At 37.7% G+C, this 16,085-nt stretch overlaps 1 protein-coding gene across 1 annotated transcript; it reads right to left on the bottom strand.

Annotated features, from left to right (window-relative positions):
- Nucleotides 1-10,916: 10,916 nt before the first annotated feature.
- ppp4r2b (protein phosphatase 4, regulatory subunit 2b) lies at nt 10,917-16,026 on the bottom strand. The gene is made up of 9 exons (XM_039664793.2): nt 15,870-16,026; nt 14,957-15,038; nt 14,218-14,388; nt 13,825-13,918; nt 12,486-12,523; nt 12,299-12,373; nt 12,077-12,217; nt 11,574-11,890; nt 10,917-11,486 (listed from the first exon to the last, which is right to left on the bottom strand). The coding sequence occupies exons 1-9, from the start codon at nt 15,988-15,990 to the stop codon at nt 11,158-11,160; spliced, it is 1,368 nt and encodes a 455-aa protein (XP_039520727.2). The 5' UTR covers nt 15,991-16,026; the 3' UTR covers nt 10,917-11,157.
- Between the last annotated feature and the right edge of the window lie 59 nt (nt 16,027-16,085).

Genomic DNA, 16,085 nt, shown 5'->3' with positions numbered 1-16,085 from the left:
TTTTTGAATGCAAAAACCAAGCGAACGTCATAAGTTCACCTCAGAAAACAATATAATAAAATTTAAAAAGCCAGTTCATAACCCCATTAAAGCAGCATTACAGAAAGTGCATTTCAGAAATGTACATGGAAAAATACATTTAGTTATTCATATAATAATTTAGGGCATACGCTACGCATAACATTTTGACGGCGTTGAGTCGTCGCTTCACAGGCCTTGAGTCGTTAATGCAGTTTCAGTGGCAACGGTTCCGTATCGCATACCACCTACCGCAAAACACATCTTTCTGTCTTCAAACACAGATCTGTCACTCTATCAGCTGAAAAAAAAAAAAAAAACCTGAGTCTGGGCAGTAGACACAATTAGACCAGTGATTTGAACACTGGGAAATGTGGAGGACCGCTGTAGCCTACAGCAGCACATCCAACATAAAGTGAAATCTGGTGTTTGTTTCTGTGTTTTAATGAGAAGATATATTGACTATGATGACAGACTTTGAAAAATATGATAGGGTTGATGGTAATTTAATCACTTTGATTCTCATTTTGAAGAAACATGCCTGCCACCAATTTATTTAGCGTTGTTTGAGATAAGTACTTTGGGGAATTGCGCTCAATAGAGATGCATTGCATTTATGCAACAGCCTATTTGTCACAGAATGCTTTCTCCCATTTGACTACAGGGAATGAATGGCAGTGGTTTCAAAAGCAAGAAATCAACACAAGCATCACAGTTCATTTTTTTGTTTGCCTGGCGGATGATGGTTTTGTTGCAATATATTATATCTCAAATGCTGTTGTGACTTTTACAGCAGTCCTAAATTAAAATGAGGCCGATTTAGAAAATATGCAATTCATGTATTTGTTTTGAGAACATACAAATGGTGAATAATGGCCTTGACCCTGTGCATGACCGCAAACAAAATTTACCCTCACTAGTCACCTGACCCTTGAACTTAGCATGGACTTGTTGGGTTCAAAGGTCTGTTTAGCCATGTTGTTTATGGCTTAGTATTGCAGTAACTCATAGCGCACTTTTCCGTATAGGGCTGCAGAAGAGCTCTATTCCCATGATCCCATCATTAAAAAGGCCTATTAAATCAGCACATCATTGAGAAAAAAAAAATACTAGTAACACTTTACGATAAGGTCTTATTTTCTAACATTACTTAATGCATTACTTGGCATTGATTCATCAAGGTGCTGAAAGCAATCTTTAGAAATGTTGGCCCATATTGATAGGATAGCATCTTGCAGTTGAATTGTTGGATGCACATCCAGGGAACGAAGCTCCTGTTCCACCACATCCCAAAGATGCCCATTTTAGTACAGTAAACTCTTTGTCATGTTCAAGAAACCAATTTGAAATGCTGGAAGAAGCCATCAGAGGATGGGTACATGGTGGCCATAAAGGGATGGACAGGGTCAGAAACAATGCTCAGGTAGGCCGTGGCATTTAAATGATGCCCAATTGGCACTAAGGGGCCTAAAGTGTTTCATTTGACCAGACTGTCCAATTTTGGTGAGCTCTTGCAAATTGTAGCCTCTTTTTCCTATCTGTAGTGGAGATGAGTGGTACCCAGTGGGGTCTTCTGCTGTTGTAGCCCATCCGCCTCAAGATTGTGCATGTTGTTCCTTCACAAATGCTTTGCTGCATACCTCGGTTGTAACGAGGTGTTATTTCAGTCAATGTTGCTCTTCTATCAGCTTGAATCAGTCGGCCCATTCTCCTCTGATCTCTAGCATCAACAAGGCATTTTTGCCCACAGGATTGCGGCATACTAGATGTTTTTCCCTTTTCACGCTCAATGTTCATGTTTTTCCCTTTGCCACGCTCAAAATTGCTTAAATCACCTTTCTTTCCCATTCTGACATTCAGTTTAAAGTTCAAGAGATTGTCTTGACCAGGACCACACCCCTAAATGCATTGAAGCAACTGCCATGTGATTGGTTGATTAGATAATTACATTATTGAACAGGTGCGCAGCCCTTAGTATTCTCTTTGCATTTACACTTTTCCACACCTGTTGGTCAACATCAAAATATTGGAAGTGAGAGCAGTGGTGAAACAAGTGCTGTGCAATATAAACGTTACACTCAACCTCCTGGTGTTCCTGTCACTGTTGTCTGCCATAGGCACTGTTGTGTCGGAACTGTCAATGAGGTGAGAGTCGCTCTGCTCTCCCCTGGCAGTAACTGTACGGCGTTCTTCCATCATGTTGCCTCGAGGCATCGATCCAAGACTTGTTTCTTCAACATTCTCCCTCTCTTTGAGAAGCTAAACATCATGATGAACCTCAAAGGAACAGTGCTTAATATGCCTTTCCATTGTGTTGCAATAAGAATTTTACCTTAGATCCTTTAGATTTTTTTCCCCCATTGCAAATGACTTATGCACGCCTTGGTGGGCCATAATTGAGTTTTGATGAGCTGTGCCAAACAAATTTTAGTTTTGTTAAGCAAGTCAGCAAGTCAATATATTATATGATGATGTTACCCATTTAATTTAAATTTAGTGATGGGTAAAATAATGGAATCCAAAATAAATACGGCAGATAAAAGTCACTAGCATGAAGTTTCCAAAATTGCCAAATGTTTTAAATCGATACAAGATGCTTTAAATGGAAGAAAACATGCTGAATGCCCTTACTGCTACAAAAAAGTGACTTATGTTAAAAGGTCTTTGACAGTGTAACAATGTGGTGTTGCATTGCATCTCATTTAATTTACTACCCCTCTTTTCGTGTGTTAGATTGAAAGTGTTGTAGATTTACTGCCTTTGAATGTGTTGGGAAAGAATGGAATTCTAAGGATTCGGTGGAATGTTTTGCCTTTGAAAGAGCAAGACCAGTTTGAGCACTTGCTACTGGATGATTTCGTGCTGTTTGCTAAAACCTAGATTTTGTTTTTGCGCTTTATTCAAACATTTTAAGATGTGCCATGGTTGCTTTCAGTTAAAACAACTCAAAAACGCATTTTTAGTCTGGGACTTGGCTAAAGCCTTGTCTGTGAAACTGGGGGTAAAATACATTGTTTTAAAATATCTGCCTGAGTTATTTATTTCATGTTATTAAGAAATATCTTCACACTAGAGACTTCTGGAGGATGCATCTGAGTCACTCACACATTATATGTCATGGGAGATTTGGTTTATTGACCATCAGAACTAATAATAGCTCCCTCGGGGGATGATGCAGTGCTGATGGCAACACAGCGGTTCATAGACCAGCTTAACAGCAGCACAAGCCCTAAATCCACTAGCTTTCTCGAAATCAATCCACTCACTGTATTTAGACGTTATTGATTTTATTGGTTTTCACTTGTCAGGTCATTTAATACCCGCCAACCTCTATTATGATGAATCTGCTATTTCACATTTAGCTGTAATGGTGATGTAGCTTGTTTAGTCGGCATGAGCCACTATGCAATCACACTGGGAAATTGATTGAATGCATGAACGATTCAAAAACTTGTCCACATGATTGTGCACTCGTTGCAATAATCAGCTCTAACTATTGCACATGCTCAAATTGGATGTCAAGATCAGTCGATTGACTTGCTGTGGACCTTGACATCTCTTTTTCATCCCGAGTGGTTTGCTGTTACTTTTCTACGATTTCTAAGACGAATGATTGTAAAACAGACCAAAAAAGAAAAGAAAAACTAAATGGGCATTTGACTTTAAAAAGCAATTTTTTACATATCTATTATATATGTTGTATGTTGCACAAACACACAACAAAATGTTCAACACCATTTCTAAAGTCCTCATGAAAATACACCCAGAGACATGCACCTTTTATCCTGTTATATCAGGGATAAAATTGCTCAAAATGCCCCTTTATTAGTCTCCCATTGACACTTTTAATAGCCTTTTGCAAAAAGCAGCATTCCCTGCGCAAAATGGCTGCTAAAAGCCTAGCTGTGTAGTAAACCAGGCCCTCAGCTCCTATTAGCCTGAGAGGCCGAGGGTACATCTATAAATGGAGCGATGATGGAACATCCTCCACACGAGTCAATTAAAGCACTTCATTAGACTGCAATACTCCAACAGAGGCCACAAACCCACGAACCCAGTAATGATGCCAATCAATGTGTGTATTACTCAGAATTAGCCACCAGCTGTCTGAAGCAGGGCTAGATCTTAATGCTAAGCTGAATAATTAGCCAGAGCGTATGGCAAAATATGAAATTAGTTGTATGTTTGAAAGGTAGTGTTAGACTATGCGAAGGCTAAACCCTTACAAAGAAGAAGTTTATTCAAGTGTGCTATTAGCCTAAAATGCCTGCTAATAGACTAAAAAAAAGGAAAAAATACTTTCAGTCTACTTTTTATGTACTTCTCAGAAATATACTAAAAATTACACATCCATGTATTGACTTACAGTTTTCCTCAAAACTATTCAACCTCAATTGCAAATAAGGTTTATTAGCAATTTCAGCAATTTGATCAAATCAAACAACAAAAATGAATTGAAATGGCTCAACACAAATGTTTTTTTTTTTGTTTTGCTATAATACATGTTCAGATATTTATTAAACAAATTATTCTGAGGACCATAAAAGTTTAGTGAATATGATCAAAAACACTGACAACATAAAAAAAATACCACAGGGAAGAGAGTCAATTTTAAGGTATAAATAAAAATTAATACCTAAAAAGGAACTTAGTAGTATACATGAAGTGAAAAAATAATATGTAAAAATAGTAAACTATGATGTTAAGTTCAAATAACAAAACTTACAAGTATATTTCAGTTTATACTTTATACTATAGTCCACTATAAAACTACTAAACTAGAAACTTGAAGTCTAATGAGAGTATACTTAAAAGTGTACTTTCATAAACTAAAAAATGTGTTACAAGTTACTGATACAGCATGAACCAATCAGCTGTGCTCTACTGAGAACAATGTGATTGGAAGGACCTGTAAGCCTGTGTCGTCTAAAGTTTCATGACAGAACTTTGTATATTACAACAAGTTAAAGTGCGCATTTTAATCAAGACGCCAAATGGATATTAATAACAAGATATCCCATTTACCAGATGTAACCAGCTGCAAACAATTTCTGTTGCAAAACATATCGGGCCAGTACATAAACAACAACAAAAAAAATAAGTCAAGATAAATTTGCTAGTGCTGCCAAATGACAGTTTGCTTTGTGAGAGTCAAACCCCAATAGATTGTGCCCTGACAAATACTGACAAAAATCAATACATTGTAGAGCCAGACCGATATATCGGTAGACCGATACTATCGGCCGATATTAGACATTTTCCAAACTATCGGTATCGGCAGTTATAATGGCCGATAAATGAATATTTCGAAAATAAAATAAAAATGGACGAAACATGCTTGAACCATGTCATGAGTGTTGGAGTTATAGTTTGTCCACAAGGGGGGACTCTACACCGTTCCTGTTGGCAACACTCGTTGAGTTGGTCACGATACATACATTGCTTGAATAACAATTAAAAAACACCCCCATCAGTTCTCTTAACTCAAATAAGCATGACAAAAAATAAACAAATAAATAAAATATTGGCCGATATATCGGAATGTCGGATTTTAAAACCCAAAAATATTTGTATCTGTATCGGCCTTCAAAATCCTTTATCGGTCGGGCTATAATACATTGCATAGAATCTGTGCTGTATATAAACTCAAATTTATTTGCTGAAGTTGGTTTTCCCCTAAAGAATAATTCAATCCAAGTGTAAGGTTACACCAAGTAACTTGATAACAAGCTTCTGTTAAAACAAGTCACTACAGTTATCTGGTATAACTTTAAAACTGTACAACCAATTGACACAAAATAATGACAAAAAAGATTCAGAAATATTCTACTTGTGGAAGATCCCGTTCATTTATTTAGAAACTATGGTTACAATGGTACTTTTTCGTAAGGGTTTATACAATAGGACCATGCATAAAAGGCAGGGGACTTTACATGACAGGCATTTTGCCACCGATTTCATCTCGTAACTACCCTGTAAAGAGTTGAGCCAAGAAAATGGGCTTGGCAGCCTGTGTTCAATATGTTCTCTCACCTGTTTATGTGGAGAAAACAGATGGCAAAAAGCTGATGTCAGATGCATTTTGCAATATGAAAGCAGCCATTTTCTTGTAACTTCATCTCTCGCCAAGCTTCATTTCAAGTCTCAGTAGAAATTACAAATAGCACACATGGGAAGATTTGTAAATTATTTTTTCCATTTAATGATATATCTTTACTAAAAGCTCATCTATTGGCTCTGCCTTGGATATGAAGTTCAGAACGTTCTTATTCAATGCCTGTCTGACAAGTTAGTGGCAGTTCAAATAACATTTGCTTGAGAACAGTGTATTTTTTCCATCACACCTCTTCAACAGTCTGGCAATTCCAAGACTTCAAGCTTTGTTGGGGAACTGCACTTGACAACTCATCCCTCCACATGTTATAAAAAAGTAATGATGCTGCTCAAACAACTGAATTTTCAGCAAGAGGTTAAAATGTCTATCGCATAAACACTAGAACTGCCATACGTAAACACATTTCGCGCCACTATCCGCTTATGACACATTTTTTCCAGGATCAATTGTAAAATCTAACAGACTTTACTTAGTCTATACTATAGTCTGGCTACACACCCTTTAGCCTTTAACCAAGTTTAAAAATTCACAAAATCTTGAGAGTTTGCAATTGCTCCCTCATTTCAGCTTTCACATACAGCTCTTTAAGTTGATGGTCACGTGCGAGTCTCAGCTTGCATTGGACACGGTGCCCACAGCATTTGAGCTGTCATCATGACTTCATGCCAAGGAGAGGGATAAAGGGGAAGTGGAAAAGAGGACGATGGCATCCCATATCTACAGCCCCGGGGCTGTCAGTCGGTCTCCTCGTTCTGGGGAGGGGTAAACCTGTTAGGTCTGGCTGGGAGACTAAACACTACCCTCTATTGGATGACACAGATATTGTGCATGGTGAGGCTTGACCCACGCTTGAACCATGGGAAGGTTTACAGCAATGAGAAAAGTGACCAAGCAGTGACCTTCCAATCTGATCCGATTCTAGTCAATCCAAAATGTGATAATGCGCATGAAGGACATAAGCTACTTTTCATTTTGGAATGAAATTATACAGGATGGGTTTAAAATTCTTCAAACTTGTTTGCTAATGTCAAGCTCTTGTTCTTCCATACCTAAACAGAGATTTTGAGATTGCCGTTAGCAGTTTTACGTGTAGAAGATGGCATTTCTTCGTAAAACATTCTATATAATGAAAAAAAATGGCACTTGATTTTTTTGAATTAACTGGATTATGATGAATTAGGATTGCAGTCTAGGCTGAACTTGAGTTCACTAAGCCAATGCATATATATATATATATATATATATATATATATAACAATTTCTAACAAAAAAAGTTTCGAACTTTTGAACACTTTTCGTCTTCTCCCAGTCTCAGACCTTTTTAACACGTCCTCTGTTGGGGATAAAAAATTATACATGCCTCTTATGAAGCCCTCATGGTAACTGCAAATTATGACTTGGCTGGATTGGTTATGCAGAAGGATCTGAGACGGTCTCCTACTTCAGGACCAAAGACACCAGTGTGTGAATTATTAAGAGCTGTAAACCCTAATGCTCAAAATAAACCAATTCGTTTCAGTAGGGTTAACTTAAATGAAACTAATTAACTTTTAGAAGTATTTAGAGCTTTCTGTTCCTTTCAAGTTCATAAAATTTACACATTTTAAGTAATCTGAATTGTTTCATTGTTTTGAGTTGGATGAACTTGTTTCTTTTAATTTAGACAAACTTAAATTTAACTGAAACTGAGCTGTGATTCCTATTTCCCTGCATGCTTTGCCATGGCACTCTAAAGGGAAAATGCTCAAGGAGATTTAGTTCTGTTTAATGTTAATGCAAGTCTGTCATGGGCTTATTTCAGGGGTTATCATGGTGATGAGATTGGTTTGAGAACAGATATATGTTAAATATTCTATATTGCCTTAGCATTAGCAAAGCATAGCAATTGCTGGATGAGTAAATTATTGTGTTACAAATTAGCAAGTTAACATTTACTGAATTAGCGAGTTAAAGCTAGTTTAAAAATATTTAAGTTGAGATTACATGATCATTTTAAGTTAAATGTATGAAATCACTCTCAAGTTACAAACAATAATAATGTATGAGTACAAAATAAAATGTAAAATTTTGAATTTCTTAACTTAAAAACTAAATTGTGTATCTGATTGCCTCAAATTTTAGTTTTGCCAAATTATTCGGGTTTGCAGTGGGGTCAACTGTTTTTAATGTTGAACACCAGATGTTGCTCTACAGAGCTGCATTGTAAGGAAAGCTTAGAATCAAACTCCAGTGTCTCGCCACCAATATCCTGTCCCTGTGCATCAGCTGCCACCCATTGACATTAACTAACACTATGACTGACATCTGTCTTTTACTATGTAAATAAGCTTTGTAAATAACAGGCACATCACAGGTTATTAAATCTCATTTCGAGTTATAACATGGGGGCAGACCAATAATTAAAACAGTGCAAGAGAAAGTTAATAATTCTCACATTATCCCAGTCAATGCATGAGCTAGAAATGAGCAAATTTTGTGTATTAAATCATGTTTAGCATATGGTTTGTTTTCTCATCCAAATATGACATTACTGCGGTTGTTTAAACTCTTATCCCTTTATCCTCAAGTAATGAGACTGGGAGTCAGCACACAAGAACATACCCAGTAGATATTTAAATTGAAAATATATTGCTTACAAGAAAACGAAGCCTATTTGTATGATGCTTGTCCTAATAATAGTTAAGTGTTTGATGTACAGCTCTTAATGTTACAAATACATTGTTAATTTATGGTATGTATTATGGTAAATGTCAATAAGAAAAAAAAACACTTAGGTTCCAAAATTGAGTGTTGTCTGAAAGATAAGATTCATTTATATCTATTTAAATAAATATTTTTCTTTTGATTTTGGGTTAAAGATGACCTAGGCATAATACAGCCATACTTCAGATTTCACCTATATACAAAACATTATATTTTAAAGCTTGAAGTAGCATCTTTTAGCTGACATACTCTGATGTATGATGTACTCATTTTGGTACACATAACACAAGAAATGTCTTAAAAGTCACTCAACTTCATTATTATTAAGCTTGGGCCCTAGTCTCATGGTTTAAATTACAATTAATTCACTTTAGACTTGTTTCTAGTCCCACAGCGTGCAGGGTTATTTCCCAAGAGACACCAGAAGTCGTCAGTTAAACGTAACCTCTCACTGCGCATCATGGCAGGATTAAGAAAATCCACTTTTTATTTCCTCCGAGAGGGCTGGGTAAATTTCAGTAGCACACACAACCTCTGAAATTATCCAGCCAATACAAGCACAGATAAATCCGAGTTCTGTTCTGTTCCGAGTCAGCAGGAGCCTGTTAGAGGCATATGACTGTGACATAAGAAAAGGAAACTTGTATTTGGGAAATGAAGCAGAAATATTTGTGCAAGAGCTTAATAACAGCAAAATGAATTAGCATGCATTCATTTGAGGAACATGATTAAGGATTATGAAAAGGCCTGGATGAAAGAATAAGAGACGTTATGTAATGGTAATCCTTCTATGAACAACATCCCTACTAGTTTGTGGTGCTTACTAAGTATTAAACTTAGTCTGAGCGAGGAGAGTTGTGTTATGTTCTTTTAGTCAATAAAACAGGTGAAAAAAGCCTGATGAAAGGACCCAAGTCATATCTAGAGACTAGAGTATCATGAACACTTGGAGGGCTCTTTTGTATTGGACCAGTAAGCAAGCACCTACCGACCAAAAAGCGTGAGAACACGTTGGCAAAGAAATGAAAGGCTCTTCCAAACATTTAAAACAATAACATTTATTGCTTCATCTGAATACTGTATTAAAACCACACGCATTCAGTAATACACCAACAAAAAAAATACATGGATGCACAAAAGGCCGTGAACACAATGCTCTACAAAACACTAGTTTACAGAAATTTAAAAATTCTAAATATCAAAAATCACACAGCTGCAAAACGGCAGCCGGCTGTTATCGGTGGGACAACTCAGGGTTGGACTGTCACAAATGACATTGTAATTGAGCTAGTCAGAGCACTCAATAACCACCTGCCAAAAACAAGATCAGAATGTTGGTATAAATTAACGTGAATCATCAAATCAGTTTAAATCAAGAGGTAAATGTACCTGACATAAACCACTTAGCTTCAATGCAGCGCAGATTGCACAATAACACAAAAGCGAAGGTGGTAGCGTGTGAGAAAAGAGATTTTACATCCCGTCAGTTACACACAAAGGAACAGAAAGAAATGTTACGCTAGGCTTGAATTATTTAACAGAACAAAGATAGCTATGGCTTGTATTTGCTTTGAACATAACTGTAAAAGCAGCCAGTTATGGTTCTCCAGAAAGAGCAAGATGATTAACTCCACTGCCCTGATGTTTGACACTGTGACTAAAATATTAATACACCAATGCAGAGACGACACGTCCTAGCAGGTGTCCTAAACTTAGAAACAAGACTGGATGCAGATCAAACGTTCTCCTTAACAAAGACTAAAATATGGTTAAATACAAGTTAAGCTTTAACAACAAGCTGTCATTTACAACAAAATATTGTGTGTCTGAAACGCATTTATTATACAAGTCTATGGGCAAGCGACATCCTCTTGTTGAAAATATTTCCTTTAGTAACTGAAATACTTCAACAGCTTTATCATTATCAATAGACTTTAACTTGTATTTAGCCATGAATATGCCATTTAGTGGCGTCAGAGTCGACAGTGTGATTACTGGACACCAAAGAACTTAAGTCGAATCGCTTTGACAGACTGGCAGAAACCGATGACATGGATGAAATTAAAGGAAAGAAATTGTAAAAAAAAAAAAAAAAAATTAAGTTTAAAACCTTGACTTCAGCAATAAAAATCATATGTACATCTGCATAAAGTGTCCGTTTGGGAAGGTTGGAGAAGTTAGGTGGACTCTCGACCAAAAGGCGCATGGTGGTAGACTGGGTGTTGCTTCTGATGGCCTTTGTGGAAGGCCACTTAAGTGTGTGCCGTTTTAATCTCCACAAAAGAACGCAGTTATTGTTTAGGGCAGTAGTCTGCAGGCTTTTAGTCCTGCTCCATAGGCTCCTCCTCTGCGCCCTCTGAGTCCAGGGCCCCTGACCCAGAGTCGCCCTCTGTGGGCGACTCCACGCTACTGCTGCTGGATGTGGGTCCAGAGGCATTTTCATCAGTGCTACTGCTGCTGACCTGCTCGCTTGGCTCCTCCCCTTCCCTCACCTCAGGGCTAGAGGCCACACCCGCCGGGGCTCTCTGCTCTGATTGGTCCATATCACTGGGCTCTTCTGAGGAGTCCTCGGAGCCACAAGGAACCTCTCTCTCAGTAAAAGCCTCTCTGGAATCTGCGGCGGGACACTCAGGCTGTGTGCTGGAAGGCTCTATGGTTGGCAAAGAATAGAATACATTGGATTAGAGCATTGTTTAGCGTGTTAAAACCCAAAAAGTGGAGAAACAGATTACACTACCTTGGTCCTCAGAGCGTTCAACTGAACCATGAGGTTTACTTTCCTCCTCTTCTTCACTCCCCCCCTGCAACATGGATGACGGTGATTCGGCATCCTCCGACTTATCTGAGGAGCTTTTGGACGATGTAGATCTGGGTTTCTCGACAACCTGCTCGTCTGCATCTTCATCCTCATCTTCTTCATTGCCATCCTCGTTGAATTTGAGTCTCTTTACTTCATGTTCCTCCTCTTCCATTCCTTCATCTTCCTCATCATCTAAGTGTTTGTTTTTAACAGAGCTGCTGAGAGGTCCACCAATGCCTGATACAGATGCATCACTGAAACACAAAAGATATATTCTGTATTTCTCTAATGCAAAGGACATTTTGGGTTGCTGAAGCCCAAGCCGTTTAATTATTCATCATGTGAGAGATAAGTGAACATGTTCATTGATTTAACCATCAGTATTTTACACAAACAAAATCATGAAAGAATAGATAGATATGATGGGAAACATTGACTACCTGGCTGTTTTGCTATGTCCTTGTGATGAGTTCGTCTCTTTGTTTTCTGTACTGTCCGGAAGGCCGTTTGTGGCCAGCGAACTGGCCAAGGAGTGTTTCTGTCTGTTTAATGGTCTGGGTGTTCCTGGACCATTCACTTTCCTGTAATATACAGGACAATCAAGTTGAGTGTTTTTATGACTGGTGTCTTTATATGACTGGACCTAAGCTAATTTTCCTAACCTCTCTGTAAAGGCAGACGTGTTCCCTGGCAACATGACTCCATTCATTCTGTTGACACTACTGCAGCCATTTTTCCTACAAAGGCCAAAAATAGCTCTTCATTTGTCCACAGTAATTAAAGATATCCAGGTGATCAAATTAAGATGTAGCAGCTTTATGATTTTATTATTGAACAGTAATTACTTACTCAGATGTAGGATAAATGCAACTGACCACCATCACATTCTGACAAAGAGAGAGAGAGAGAGAGAAAAAAATCAGTATCACATAACATAAGCAACAAACTCTATATTTACAACCTACAAAAATAAAAAAAAATTAAATAAAAAGTTAAACTTTTTGCTTGTATTTCTTCAAGATGTGGACCATTTATTGATAATATAACATAAAACACATCAATGTGTCAAAGTTCCTCCACATTAAAATAAAACCTATTTAGCAAACATTGAAGAGACAAATTTCTATATCGATAATCACACAACTGCAACCCAAATGCAAGCGACCATGAAATCAACAGAGTACCTTTATGGAAGTCAGAGATAGCATGTAATAATATCCCACATCTGACTTCAGACGGAAAGTAGCAAAACTACAATAAAAATGCAAATACAAAAAAAACATACTGGGAACATACGGGGACTGTCACCCCTATAAGAGCATGGTGAAGAAGATGCCTCAAAGTCAGCCGGATCCGGGCTGTATCCAGATCAGATGGTGGACCTGTGCCTAGACATGACCACAACACGCATGATGTAAACAGCCGGATCAAGCCGTATCCAGACCAGATGGTGGACCTGCACCTAGACACGACCACAACGCATCCCTCAACTAGACTCTACTCTGTGAAGTCCTCATCGACACGACAGCCAGTGGCACTGAACCTCAACAAACCCGTCTCCATACTGCGTGATGACTTCGATCTTAAACCAGATGGAACTGGATAAATAATCTGAATGTTCTGATCCAACCTGACTTCTGACCTGTAATGCTGCCTGAATCATAAACTGTTCCTTCGTTGGCAGAGGAGACCTGACCCCCATTCTGAAAAAGTTTTTTTTCCCCCCTCCATTTTGTCACCTGAGTTTTGGTTTCTTGCCACTGTCGCCTTTGGCCTGCTTAGTTGGGGACACTTAATATTCAACAATATTATTGATCTGCCTGCATTGACACCATTATATAAGAACTGAACTGAGCTGAATGACATCACTGTTTTCTCCAGAGCGGCTAATATATGGTCCTATCTATATATATTTAAAATATTTTAATAACTTTTTTACAACAAAAATAACCATCACTGAACTTAAGCTGGACTAAAACGCTATTTTCTTCTAGATCTGCTGCACAGCCAAACAAACTTTGTTGAATTATTTTCCAGTTATCACTGTAAAGCTGTTTGAAACAATCTCTATTGTAAAAAGCACTCTATAAGTAAAAGTGACTTGACCTGACAAAAGTATTTTGTATTAAGTGCACCATTTGTATTTGACTTATTAGTTCTTAAACTGAATAAAGCATCACATACTGACCTTCTCTACCCCTCTGAGAAACTTCTCTGTTCCTGTGTAGTTCCTCTTAGGTTCCGTGAGCAGCTCGCACAAGCGCTGGATAGTAAATGGGATCCTGGATAGAGAAAAAAATATTTGAATAATATTTGAATTAGCTGGTGAAATATGCACAACAAACCACAGAGAACTAGTAGCAAATGTTCTCCAGTCTATCCTGACACACATAACAAGGAATGATGTAGGCTTGGTTATATTCAACAGCCAGAAGATGGCACACTTGCTCTGGGGTAAAGAGACATGCTTGCTCTTTATTCAAAACAGCTTACACTTATTAGAAGAACAAACCCCAACGCTTTTCTAAAACTAAAATGGTGATAGCACCACAGAATGCAATTAATTAAGAGTATTACTAACCCGTTGTATCCATCGACAATCTTAAGAATTCTCTCCTTCATTTCTTCGAAGGGAATTGACTCCACGTTTGGGTTGGCAGGCCCTCGTTGCTCTGGGGCCGATGCTTGGAAATCCTCCATTACTTTCTCCAGTTTGAATATGAAATAGCTTTTAAACTGAGACCAGGACACCCTGGAGAGGTGACAATATGGAGCATAAGTAACTCACACACGCAACTATACTTTGTAAGGCACAAGATCCATCTGTGATGATTCTCTATTATACGGCCAGCAAGTAAAATAATGAGCAGGAAATTTTCATATTTGAAAATTCAGTTGAAATTGTTTTATTATGTGAGAAAATACAAGGCTGATAAGAGAGACATGAAACTAGCACGGCTATGCAGGATAAAAAAAAAAAAGCTACACAGTTCAGAGGTCATTATGCAAAAAATATTTCATCACACGACTCAATGCAACAATCCCAAGCAGGTATTTCAGAGACATAGATACATTTAATCTCTCGATATGCATCCGACTCACAATTAGTTCATGAAATGAGTGCTAAAGCAGATCTAATCAATAAGGACAAGGTTCAGTGTGTTTTGGAACAAAACCAAAAGTGCTGTGGTGTAGTACACTAGTTTGTGGTGTTACCCAGAAAAGCAGTGATGATTTTAAACAAACCACTAAAACAGTTCACACAAAGGTAGTTGTGGTTTCTGTGCACCTCTGTCACACAGATATCTGGAGGTACTTACAAGGTTTCCCCAGTCTTCGCAATATGGCACAAAAACTGGTCCAACGGTGGAGACGCTTCTTTCTTCGCCTTCTTGTCAAAATCTAAAGAAAACACAAAAAGATTGCACCAGTTTCTAGGTTTAGGTTATCTACAAGTTTCAAATTTAGACAGCATTTTCTTTTCAAAAACTTTTTATAGCACTATAAATAGTAACTGTAATAGTCTTTTATGAAAATTATGAGAAAAAGTATCCTAAACATCTGGTTTCTAGTCTTTCTATAACTAACGTTATAACCAGCCCAGCATTGAACTTTCATGAAAATTATGAGAAAATATTAAATCCGTTTCCTAACACACTCACAAAAGAGCTAACACCGATACAATAAATGTGAACTTTATGTAATTTAATCACCAAAACTATTTACACTATTATACGACTATAAACAAACACACACATTAAAAGATAGATGATTATTTAACATTACGCTATTTGCGTAGAGTTGAGAGTACAACTTAAATTATTATAAATGCCCCAAAAATCACGCTATAAAAAAAGGAAAATGATAAAGAATCAGGCTTTATTATGAAGTTATTCACTAGTTTAGAGTTAACCCAGGATACACCGGTGTGTAATATAACGTCACTTGAATCAACCCTATTATCATCCCACACCACTAACGTTACTAGTTATCTCTATCAAAAAATAGTCTTGTTTATTAACATATTACTTAACAATCCCGTCATTTTTAGACAAAAATTACAGAAGTCATGAAGAAGGAGGATGTAATCTGTACATAACACACAACAGACCTCGAAAAACAGTAAAAGCCATTTAGCCACAGGCCATGCTAACATGAGCTAACTCACATTATAAGCACATATAACTCCTCTCTAAACTCGCGCAGACCACCTCAACACACACAACCAGGTACCTTTAAGAGCTTCCAGAAGAGTGTCTATCTCCATGTCTGTGTTGTTGTCCCTGTCTCCAACTGAAAATCGAGAGCTGATGGCTGCTGTTGAGCTCAGTGAAGAAGAGGACAGGGGAAACATTTCAATATGGCGGCGACTGCGACGTCACTGCCGGTGTTGTAGATCAGTTCAAGCTGTTGCGCAATAGTATGCCTGGACGTCAAAATCCAGTCAGC

The sequence above is a fragment of the Pimephales promelas genome, chromosome 8, assembly GCF_988280905.1.
Source record: "Pimephales promelas chromosome 8, fPimPro1.hap1.1, whole genome shotgun sequence".
NCBI lineage: Eukaryota > Metazoa > Chordata > Actinopteri > Cypriniformes > Leuciscidae > Pimephales > Pimephales promelas.
The sequence above is the reverse complement of the archived record's forward strand: the minus strand, read 5'-3'. Positions and strand labels throughout refer to the sequence as shown.

Bases quoted from the DNA above. Each gene is read 5' to 3' on its own strand.
- ppp4r2b (XM_039664793.2), bottom strand. From the start codon at position 15,990: ATGTTTCCCCTGTCCTCTTCTTCACTGAGCTCAACAGCAGCCATCAGC. The intron at 15,039-15,869 runs GTACCTGGTTGT...TGTTTTCTTTAG, and splicing joins TCTTCTGGAAGCTCTTAAAG to ATTTTGACAAGAAGGCGAAG. The intron at 11,487-11,573 runs GTAGTGTAATCT...TGCCAACCATAG, and splicing joins TGAACGCTCTGAGGACCAAG to AGCCTTCCAGCACACAGCCT.